The sequence below is a fragment of the Borostomias antarcticus genome (assembly GCF_949987555.1).
Source record: "Borostomias antarcticus genome assembly, chromosome: 7".
NCBI lineage: Eukaryota > Metazoa > Chordata > Actinopteri > Stomiiformes > Stomiidae > Borostomias > Borostomias antarcticus.
In genome coordinates, this window is record NC_140240.1 from 5,711,799 (window position 1) to 5,724,600 (window position 12,802).

The following is a 12,802-nucleotide window of genomic DNA, read 5'->3' on the forward strand; positions in this document are numbered from 1 at the left end:
GTTTTGCGAGGGACCCGTGAGGGTGCCAGTTTCTGTCTGAGTGGGACATGGCGTGTTTGAGAGGCAAAGAGGAGAGAGGGAGGAGAGGGCGACGCGGTTGCCTGTTCATGTTCACTGTGGGAGAAGAAAGACAAACACGCACGAGCAGAAAATAGAAGAGGGAGCTGAAGCGAGTGCCCTAACAAGGTAGCCCGCCAGACACAATACATGTGTATCATATCCACCCAGATGAGCGTATCAGACTTTGTGAATCCGGTCACGCTTACCCAGAATCTCCCATCTCCAATGCGGCTGCCACAGATGCTGGGATGCAAAATCTGATAAATGGTTATGAGAACTTGAGAGCTCTCGGTGTGAATTAAAACACAAGGAGTCTCTCTCTCTCTCTCTCCCTCTCTCCCTCTTTCCCTCTCTCTCTCCCTCCCTCCCTCCCTCCCCTCTCTCTTACCGCCCACCCCTCTCTCAAAGACTACCTCATCTTAGAAAATACAGTTATGTCCATCCCACAAACATGCCTCCATCATGAATACCAATCACTCTCTTTACACTCACTTCTTAACTCCCTCCCTCTCTCTCTCGCTCTCTCTCTCTCTCTCTCTCTAAAACACGCAAAACACGCCTTCCTCTTTCCCACTCTCTGCTACCCAGTCTACAGCTGTTCTCTAAAATTGCCTGTGACCCTTGTTGCGCCTCGCACACCACTCCAAAACATCCGCTCACGCACCATGTCTCAGAATGCCTTCTAAGGGCATGATGCCAGAATATCAATTCCAGGACAAGCAGCCTATTATGTAACCTGACTCTTCTATTCCGCACTCTACTTCCTTTGAAAACGGTATGACATATTTTGTTTCAATAACAACAGAATGATAAAGGGTTTATACGGCTTATACCATGGGGAAACAAAGATTATCTCTATAACAGCCTAAACTGTTAAATAAACCCAGTATACCACCTTATCCCCTTGGATAAGGCTCCAGCTATCTTCCTGGCCACACAACACCAACATAGTAAATCAGTTTATATGGCCAATGCCTCATTTTCCATTAGGTGCTTGTATGACTGTATGACCTCACGTAGCCTATAGATCATCTTAACGAGAGAGTCTACACAAAGTCTAGTTGAGAATTGAGTTTCAGCAGAATGCAGAATGCAGCCATACTTACCCTAAAGTACTGATAAATCCATTGGTGGACCCCTCTGCGTACAGGGAACAAATGTCTCCTATGTGGAGGAAACTGGACATCTTCTCTGACATGGCTCCTCACACTTGACTGTACCTGTGGAAGATTGAGCATTTGAGTTAGCTTGTGCAATATTATAATATAATCTCAGTTTCACATGTGTCAATAGTAAATGAGTGGCATGTTCTTTGTCACAACACTGTATGCTATTTTAACTGTGTAATCACAAACAAGACATACATGTTTGAGATAACATTATGACATGGTCTTGTACAGTTCAAGGAATTTGTCACAAAACTATTCGGCATAAAGGACAGGAGTTTATCAGGGGAGAGAAGAATGTGCTCAGGCTATGTGGACTGTTTAACTAGATCAACTGGACTTGATTGGAATGCCTTTCCTGACAGTAGGAATGGAATGTGAGAGAGGCAGTGTTGGATGTGTATATGGTGCAATTGTGAGATCAGCGCTCATGTTTACAAAGAGAAAAAACAAGGATCTCTTCTGCAGAACGTCATGTGCATGGTGCAACCATCTCAAATGCAGGTGTAGGCCTATCAATATTATGTGTTTAACCAATTCAATACGTTGCGATGCAGAAGAAGATAACATTAACATTTGTAATTTACCAGACACTTTTATCCAAATCAACTTAAAATCAATAAGTACATGTGTCAAGAGTAACAACTGTACATCCCAGTCATTGTGAGTAAAGCATTCTAGAAGAACAAGTGACACCGGTAGTCACAGTGCTACAGCTAGGAAGATTGTTTTTCCCCACCACACATAAACATGATGTTGGGGGGGTTGGCCCAATGGATACGAAGCCAGTTTAGGGTTAAGGGATGCGGTTTTCATATATGGCCTACGTGTACTGACAGTTAAAGTGAGATAGGGTATCAGTGAGAAACCATATGGGATAATTACGCAATGGAGCGGTCAGTTGAACAGGAGCCCAAGTGAATTTTGGAGACAGCAGGATAGGAGCCCTAGCCTTAACATGGGGAATAGAAGTAATGTCCATACAATAGCGAACCCCAGAGAAATTGTACCAGAGCCATCTAAACAGAGAAGGGCCCTCTTAAGGAACAACAAACAATGCAAAACAACCTGCAACTACCTGACACTCTTTAACCTTTTGTACAGCACTTCATCTAAATGGTTTTTGCTCACATTATCACCAATAATACTGCAATATGTATCCTCAGTTCATTCAAATGACCCCACGCTTTAACATGGGCAATAGATCACAAGTCCTTTTATTGAATATGTCATACTCAAATCCTTCTATGAACCTATGAACAGATCATAAGACACTTCGGGAATTAAGCAGTCACTCACTCAAATTAATGATGAAAAAGAGAAGTAGGCTACACAACTCTTTCCAGTCATAGTCTCAATAAATGTTATGGAATAGGCAGCATAATGATCAAGTTTATGGCAACCAAAACAACTTTAATTTCTAGAAATATCCAGATGAAAAGGGAGCATACATCTCAATCATTAGGTATACTCAAAATTCTCAATTAGCTAGAAAAGGCATTGTTACACAACTATCCAATTGCGAACAAGTTCATGAGATAACCTTGCAATAGCCTAAACAGCTAAATACATAGGCCTACTGCAACTCTACTATCTGAACCAATGTGCCAAACCTCCTTTTAGGCCCAGGTGCTATTCAGATGAACCACGACAAATAGGCGCGGTTGATACATTGTTACAATGTCCACAATGACTACCTGTCATCTCTCGCAGCTCATGCAGCTCATTACACGACAAGAGTATTGCGAGTCTGTCTACCCACTGAACGACAGTCCAATCACGTTTATGGTTTAAGTCTAATTCTACGGCAATTTGGACGTCCGTGATGCAATAGCAATGCTCGAAAGAAGGCAACAAAATGCATACAAACTCCAGAATGTCGGTGAGCACGCGTGGGCTACAGCAGCTTACTTCCTATGGATGTCTGATGTCAGCTACTGACGTTAGATGCAATGACAGATGATGCTTCGCTAAAAACTACGGACTGAGGTCAGAACTTTACCTTTCCAGGTGGAAAAAGGCAGCTATAACAGAAGCTATAGCGAATGAATCAGCAAACGTGAATTTCCACTGGCCCTTCCTCGATTAATTCCATGATATAGAAAGTCCAGTTAGAAGCCGCGGCGTATCTCTTGCAGATTTGTCCTCAGTGGTACTCGCAATCCTCCTCTTACATCCTCCACATGCTCTTTAAAGGAACGCCCCTTTCGTAAGTATATACTGCAGCAGTGGTTTCTGGGAAATGCGGTTTCAAAGTGAGAAGTTGTTTCAAAGTGAGGACCAAAGTGTGTGATGCCCCCCCCCCCACACACACACACATACGCACACATGACAGTGTGATTGCATGAGATCAACTGTACCCTACTTTTAACTGATTAGAATAGAATAGAAAATAGGGCATAGGGTTATGTCCGTGCAAATTATTTGTACGGTGTGTCAGTGTTATTTGTTATACCCTATGCTGTAAGAAAGCTTTATATGTCTGTCATGATCTGGTCTAGCATGTAAAACCCTGTTAGAGTTGATCAATTTACGACAGAGAGAATGTCCGCACACTGTGAGTACAGTAGCTCCCACAGTGAGTTTAAATAGGGCATAAGGTTTCCACACAAGCCCTCTTCAGGTGCAATACTGAACATGTAATGGGACAGGGTATATACAATGTGAAAAGGAAGTGGGTGTGACCATAGTGGGGTCAAAGTTTAAAAACAGGTACAACCTATACATCTGCACTGTAGTGCTATTCAATTTCAAAATTACAGATGTAGTTGTGTACACAAATACTTTACATAGCCTACTTCTAATACATTGGAATAGTTCACATGTTACATATGCAAGTATACTGTATCTTTAACCATAAGTCAGCAGGAAACTCAGAACATGCGCTATGACACAATTTGAATAACACATCAAAATGGTTTGATGTCAAATTCTTCATTTAAGCCGTGAGGGGACATCGTGTTGAGAGCATAAATGTGGTACAGGAGGCTTATGTCTCACGTTGAAAAAGTAAACATACATGGTTACCGCCTCTAGAAGATCTGTCCACTTTCTCAATACCCATGTACTGTAGCCCTTGGGTTGATAAATGTCACAAATGGCATATTCTATGAATGTAATACAGTGGATGAACCAATCATTGCCATGATCTTGATGTTTTTGATAGTAGCTGAAAATGTCTGTGTATTTGTGTTGAGAGGGCTTTCCATGTAAAAACCAGAGAAACACACACTACCCTATAGTTCGGTAGTATGCTGTGCATGCCAGTGATTGTAAGGAGATGAGTGAGAGCAAGGAGGCTAATTGAGAGGATATCCAGCTGTCAGAAACACCATGGTTGGAGACCTCTGCTACCAGTGAGATTTCAGGGTATTATAAACCCTGTTCATTTGTTAATATACATGCTGAAGACCTGTTTCTCATAGATAAGACAATGATTCGATGCTGTCGTATTCTGTCCTCTCTATATTAACTACAAACTTTTTGCAAGAAAGAAAGAAAAAAGAAAAACCAGAGTGATCTAGTTTATTAGCATTTGCCCCATCAAAGCTGTGCCACATTTTTTTCAGTGGCTCAAATTGGAACACAGATCCATCAGCATACGTTATCAGAAAGACTGAAAAGCATCCACTTGCGTTACTGAGTCACTTAAACATCTCCCAAATGAAGAGTGTGAGGATTGGAATGGAAGGATTTAAAGATTTTTTATCAAAGTTGTGGACCAAACTAAGCCCACGATCCACAACTTACGCAACATGCTTCAGTACTAATGCTGTATGACTATTACAGTCCTTTGATTATTGACTGTCCTATTACTCATGCATTAGTCCTTTAATCTTTTAAATGATTAAAGCAGCAATAAGTGCATACATACATACAAACAAACAAACACACACACACACACACACACACACACAAACACTCACACACAGATAGTATATCTTGCATGTTTCAGCAAACTTGGTGCCAACAATACATCTTGTATTAAGTGATAATTTTAAAGAGTTTCAGAAGGGATGTTGAGTGAGGCTTAGGATATGTGGGAGCTCAGGAGTGTCTATTAGCATAATCTACCACTGCCCCCTACATTCCACATCCACCGAGGAGTAGTCTCGCCCCAAGCTCAATACAGAGGTCAGAATCTACCACAACCAACCGCTAACAAGGCACAGGTCCACCACTCTGCTTGTCTCCATATACCTGTCAAGAAGTGATTCTAATGTGACTGATCCTAAATTACACTGGAGGTGTAAACTTGGTGTGATTTACAAGAGCTTACATTCAGATCAGCATTGGTGTCATGTCGGTAGACTCTTATACTGTGTCTACAAGGGATTACTGTACTGTATCTTACTGTGTCCAATTCCATAGACCCAACAATAGATACAGACTTGACCTCCCATATAAGTGTATACGTGTTTAAGATTGAAGAAGTTTATTATCATATGCATGGTTAGACACAGTGGTTACACCACACAATGACATTCTTACTTTGCTTTGTCCTCCAATGCACACATCCTAGGTCTACTAAGTAATAATACTATAAAACAGTACAACAGTAATAACAATAAAATAACAATAAAATAAAAATAGCAATAACTCAAAATGTAAGGTGCAAAAACACAATACATATTGTATTAATGTACTATGGAAATATAACTATAACTGTATACTACATTATGTAATAAGTATGTATGTATAAGTGTATGTTCAAATCTGCAAGGTTGTAACAAAATCATTACAAGTTCTCAGTTGGCATGGATACAGTGTATCAGGGATTTGCTACATGTTCTCAAATCCATTCTAAACCGAGTGCCCACAGTCAACGGAGCGTACTGTTCGTCTTGGATGTGTGTCCCCATGACCAGCTTTATTTACCTGTGGCTACTGTACAATATCTGTAGTGGTCTGCTATATAACTACAATTGATGAATTGCATGGCAATCATGTAGAGTACAGTATTATTATTCTGAAGATACATAACATGGTCAGCCCTAGCCTACTGTATTTCAGAGTTCTTGCTGGTGCACTATATGAGGAGCTGGTTCAATGGATGAAAACACCATATTAGACTAAGTGGCACACTCCTGCCAGAAGCCTAGGCCTCCCACACAAAGCAGCTAATTCACAGTTCATACAGATAGGCCATGCATGGACACAGATGGCCATGGAGAGGTCATAGACAGCAGATAGACAGTGGGAAGCAATACACCATGTTCTGGTGGTTCTAGCTAGTGTGGATATGGACTCTGGGACTTTGGGACATGGGTCTGTTTCTGATAGGATTTTCTGTTCCTCATCCGACACAGACAAGAATACAGCAACTATGCATGCTCAGAATGTTAAACAGAGAGTGGGTACAAAATGCATTGACCATCTGCATGGGTGTGTGTATGTGACATTTGTGTATGTGTGTGTGTGTGTATGTGCGCGCACGCGTGTGTGTGTGTGTGTTCCGCACACTCATGCCTGATGCCTTTTCTCTGCCAATCTTGTGTGGGCTTGATGGATGATGGTTGTCATCCATGCAAAGTGAATTTAAACAACAAGCACTTTAAACAACTACTCTTTGTACATCTGTTATGCTATACTCATGTTTTATGAGTGATACGATTTAACGTTGAAACTATATTATTCCATAATGGAAATGACTGCCTATGTTGAATGTCTGAGTTTGTTAATCCTCATTTGAAATGGGTGGTTTACTACAGTATTTATGTGGATTAGCTATGCTAAATCATATGTTTCCAATTCCTGATGCTAAAAATCCCCTGACATGAGCAAAACAGTGTGATGCCTGCTGAAAGCATGAAGAGGATGTGGTGCTGAAGTGTCTCACACAGCTGTTCTGGATCTGGGACAGTGAACCACAGCAGGCATGACACTGCTGAGGGCAACGACTTGAGAGACACTGCCTCCCTTCTCCTGCATTTCTCAGATTAAATAACGTCTCAAGGAAACTATGTGCTGCCTGGTTATTCTAGTTCAGTCTAGTGCATATCCCATGTTCTACACCCCCCCCCCCCCCCCACACACTCAAATAAACTAACTTTCCAAAATAATGTCAGTTTCCCGGAATAACTTTGTGTGAGGGTCTTTCTAGACCTAACACTGAGGGCAAACCAGGACTGGCACAAGAGAGAAACACGCAAGTGTGTCATTTCATCAATGGAATTTTGACTTGGCTTTGTCATTAAAAAAACAGACCTTGATTAACTGCCTCTGACAGGCTGTACACAGGTGCGTAAATCAACAGTCTTGATCTACTGCTCCCCCACAGTCCCTCATCTCAATGAACGGTTGTCAGGCTACCACTATCTCATCTAGGGGAGGGTCCAGACTTCATTAGCCTTACGGCTTGAGGGTAAAAACTGTAGGCTATTCGGGCCTGTCTCTACCTGTGGAGGAACAGCTGCATTTTCAAAGCTATTAGAGTTTTGTGACTCCAGATGCCGCCCAGTGAGCCTTGTCGTCCAAAAGAGCACAGAAACCAGCATGAGCAGCATGGCCAGTCGGTTCTCAGAAGTGCCCCCTCCACCAGCAGAGCCTTGCCCGTCCGGCTTCCATTTGCATCCCATCAACTGAGTGGGAAATATAAAAAATAAATGCCAGATTAAGAAGAGTGCCACCACTGATAACGTCTGACCATCCGCAGTGCTGTGGGCAGAGTTGTCTTTGAAATTTGACATCTGTAAGTAAGGCAAGTGACTGCTGCTTTTTCAGTGCCAGCTTCTGACATAGCTTTTTTTTCATGAAAACCACTACCCTCCTCTTCAACGTAGTTCTAGAGTTCAGTTTCACTTGTCTCCTGTACGATTGTGAAGAGTACATGTACCGTTGCAGCGCCCTACAGGGTAGACTTCTACCGCACTAAAAATAAAAGACAATTACGCTGATTTAATGGCCTTTGTATCCCCAATGGAAATGTGCTTATTAACCAGCTATTGATATATTCTAATTAGGCCCAGCGGTTTGCACTAATATACTGCATATGTTCAAGAAATAAGTCACACATTTCTCACTGAGGATGGAATCTTGAATTATATTACTGTACTTTTAGTTAAGATAAATACCTGGGTCATTTGAAAATAAATCATGATGACACTGGAATTGTGTTAGGGATGATGGGATGATGTCAACATTCATTGTCAAATATTGTGAAAAATCATCCCTTCAAGACCAAATCATTGGAACCCAGTGCGAGAACCCTTCCGTCATAGTGCATCTCCTCATCCTTCCCCATGATTTCATCTTCATCAGAATGACAGCCAGTATGATGCGCCGGCTCCAATCATCTGCCGAGGTGTGCTCTTCTGCCAGGGGGATATTTCAGAAAGCGGGTTTAGTGAAAAGTCTGAGTTTGCTGAGATTGAATTGAATCTCAGGGTTAGCAAACTCAGTTTGGAGTCTGGAGTTTTCCATAAACCTGCTTTCTGGAATACCCCCTGGTCTCCTCTTCTCCCAATGACAGTCTCCGGATCAGCGAAAGAAGGGATGGCAGCTCCTTCTAGACCAGAAGAACATACCAGGTGACCAGAGGTGATGCACCTACGTACCTATTTTACCCACATCCATCCATCCATCCATCCATCCATCCATCCATCCATCCATCCATCCATCCATCCATCCATCCATCCATCCATCCATCCATCCATCCATCCATCCATCCATCCATCCATCCATCCATCCATCCATCCATCCATCCATCCATCCATCCATCCATCCATCCATCCATCCATCCATCCATCCATCCATCCATCCATCCATCCATCCATCCATCCATCCATCCATCCATCCATCCATCCATCCATCCATCCATCCATCCATCCATCCATCCATCCATCCATCCATCCATCCATCCATCCATCCATCCATCCATCCATCCATCCATCCATCCATCCATCCATCCATCCATCCATCCATCCATCCATCCATCCATCCATCTTCATCCGCTTATCCGGGGTCGGGTCGCGGAGGCAGCAGCTCCAGCAGGGGGCCCCAGACATCCCTTTCCCTAGCAGCATCAACCAGCTCTGCCTGTGGAATCTTTAGCCGCTCACAGGCCAATGCGGAGATGTAGTCCCGCCACCTAGTCCTGGGTCTACCCCGCGGCCTCCTCCCAGCCAGACACACCTGGAACACCTCCCTAGGGAGGCGCCCAGGAGGCATCCTCACTAGATGCCCGAACCACCTCAACTGGCTCCTTATTTTACCCACAGGACCAGTTTATTCCCTTTGACTGCAGGCAAATAGCATTGCAGCCTCACAGTGTCTTGATGTTTGGAAACAGCATTCATGTATAAATACATACTGTACAATAAATTATTGCATTCATGTACTTTGGGGGAGGATTATGTTCACACCAGAACCACAGCTCTGATACACAAACATTTAGATAAGTCGGGTTCAGCCCGATTTGAATCATTCTATTTGTACATAGTCCACAACAGTAGCACCAACAGATGCCACAAGCAACACAACAAAGTTTGAAGAGATTTTTTTCTCTCTCTCTCTTTAAAATTAGATTTGTTCCTGCATGTGCCAGCTGCGGCAGCAGTAAATGGAATCTCTTTAATCTGGGTTTAGATTTGGTGGCATGGACATCCGTTTCCTCCTTAGAGGGGCGCTCTACTTATGTGGGCTGTCAAACCTAATTTCTTCACTTGTCACTCATCCTGAAATAGACTTTATATTTCCTTTTCTCGTTGTCTGTATCATGTGGTGTATGTAGGTAGCCCTGTGTGCATCATGAAGTATAGCACTGTGATGTGATGGTGTAACCATATTACACCTTCATGTTACTATAGTGTCAGAGTAGATTGATGACACCTGTTGACAATTCAGATCAAATGGCTATGGCTTGTACAGGTACCAGAGAAGTATCACATACCAAGTAAGTAGCTAGAGCCAAACAAATATTTGGCCGCAGAAATGTTAGTCTTGAGCGAATGCAACTGGTTAAAGCAAGTATCTAGCAAAACAAGACTGTTGAGCTGCAAACATTCATGATCCTGGCACCGTGGCATGCATACATACAGTATTTCACACAGTCAACTGAGACAGCATAGACTGTAGCCTGCAGACCTGGGCAAATCTAAAACTCTCCAAAGTTCACTTGATTACATTCATGAAGGGCTGTGGTAAACACTGATTGTAGTAGCCTAATTATCCCCCTGCAGCAATAGGCCTAATGAGAGTATAGTATTTCTTTGAACTGGTAAATCCTGTCTGTTTCCTAGTGTGACTATTGCGAACCTCACAGGGGGAAGTTTGCTTAATGTAATTAACGGCTGGTTGCTAGGTGACTATCCTGGGGAGGAGGCATTCGTCCAACAGTGTAGAAAACAGCATGCACCTGCTCTCGTATCACTTGTTGTACACATCCTGTTGCCATAGGGATTTCATAGGGGAGTCACAGATTAGGAGGATTTGATTTGTTTTGTCTCTGTCATCTCACTGTCAGTTCACAATTCACTGTTGCATTTGTCTGAGGGATTATAGTAATTGTTAACTCATATTGCAGTTAACCCTTTTAACCCTGAAAGTACAGTGACAACATTTTGAATATTAATTGGATTTTCCCTATAATACTAGAAAGCGCAGTTTCTCAGCTTGCAGCAAGTATTGGAGTGAGGAATTTTTTAGATTTGTTAGATATTTTCTTTAATATTATTAAATATTTGTTCGATATTTTTTAAAATATTGCCGGTGACGTGGTCGTATCGAAAGGATTAAAAGACACAAAACTCTGATCACAGAACAGTTGCTACACCTCCATCACCACCTCCTGCTGGGTCCCCTATACCATAGTGATAAGACCGCATCATACCCAACATCCTAATCATAATCAATTTCAAAATGTATTTAAACCAATATAAGCAGAATAATATTTTTTTTGCGGTTTTGATTGCAAACACTTTCACACCAATCACTGCTAAATGCACATAAACTAAACAACTGGAGCAACGGAAACCCAGCATAAGAAAATGGAGGTTGATGTTGTGTAAAGTCCTTCATAGTTCATATTTCTTACAGATATATGGTCTCATTTCTGGATGGAACGCTGGTCTCCCTTCTAATTAACCCAGATGATGTGGATATTAATAAGGAAGCACAGATGAAAGCAGGTCTAGACTGGAAATGGGTCAGTTTGTGGGGAGAGGGTCCTGATTTCAGAATGGTCACAGTAAAGTGGGCCACCTTCGCCCCTCCTCTGACAGGGGAATGAAACCCTGTTACTATATAAAAATACCCTCTGGCCGTTTTTAATTGCTCTCCCCTCCTGAGATTTCAATGGAAATCTTAAGATACTTTTCTAGGGGACACAGTGTTGAAAGAAGACCTGGGTCAAAATACTATTTGCAATCATTTAAATGACTTACCTGAGCTTAATTGTCCTTGTCTGGCACAATGGAACCAATGGGCTGTTCACAAAAATGCTAACCCCACCCACCTGACACTCCAGGCAGACTCAGGCAAATGATAAAGTACTTTTGTAACTGAAAAGACTGTAAGTAGTATTTCGACCCTGATCTGGTTGGAATAATACAAGATATATACCACTAACCTTGTGAGACCATCCTGATCTTGCGTGCTCACATTCCGTTTGTCTCGCAAATCAGTATGCATACTCTCCATAGAGATACGTTTATGCCAGATCAGAAAATGATCTAGACAATCAGCGTTCTAAGAGGAGATAGACAGCGATAGACAGATGGTTCATCCAATCACCTGCCAATAATTTTTGAACAACAACAGTTTCCAACAGATAGTTCCCAGATGGTTATGCTAAGCAACCACGTCCACCGCATGTGCACCCTGGGTCAGTGCTGTGAGGTGTGCGCAGCAATATACAAAATGCATGTGATTTATTGCGATCGCACGAGTTTAACGTTGCTGCAGTGTACTGCATGTGCCTGCCCCTTGTACTAGACAACATCTGAGTGAGTAGAAGGATCTTAAATCCATATCCTTGTTTTCTGTGAAAAGTGGGACAGGGGGCTTATATAGGCCACAGGGAGGTGACACTGTGGACTGAAGTGTTTTGATAGCTGCAGGTCTGAAGGGTTGTGCCCTATTTACCAGTTACTTCCCTGATAAATGAAATAGACAGTAACACAAGGAACAGACTTCCAGCTGGTCTGCTCCTCTACACAGATGGAGTATGGTTGTTTAGTGAATGACTGGAAATGTCTGTACATTATCTCAATTCAGCAATGCCGTCAAGGAGGGGACAGTGAGACAGTGGGTTTGGGTGACAGAACAGTGAAGGCTCATCAGTGAGCCAGATGGGCCCACTGTGACAAGAACAGGGATGACCAGACTAGCAGACTGCCACCAGCGTGTCATACTGTTGATATGAACAGGCTGATTCTCCTAGCAGAGAACTGAAATGCTATGTGTATGTAGGAGCGCTACAGTTATATGCACAATAAATAAAAAACTGAGCACCATATCAACATAAAGTGTGTCAATAATACAGTGCCTATCTTTCATTTCACAGTACAGCAGGCCTAGATGTTCCACCATGAGCTTCAAAACATCACACATGAAAGCCAGTTCAAACTGTGGTCCTC

The 12,802-nt window shown here is 42.5% G+C and overlaps 1 protein-coding gene across 1 annotated transcript in view; it reads right to left on the reverse strand.

Annotated features, from left to right (window-relative positions):
- itpr1b (inositol 1,4,5-trisphosphate receptor, type 1b) overlaps positions 1-1,258 on the reverse strand; it is a gene marked incomplete at its 5' end in the record, with an annotated part of 80,697 nt that extends 79,439 nt beyond the window's left edge. Inside the window, one exon of the mRNA XM_084441244.1 lies at positions 1,167-1,258. Coding sequence (XP_084297370.1) covers positions 1,167-1,258 — 92 coding nt within the window. The remainder of the gene's footprint in view (positions 1-1,166) is intronic.
- Positions 1,259-12,802: the final 11,544 nt, after the last annotated feature.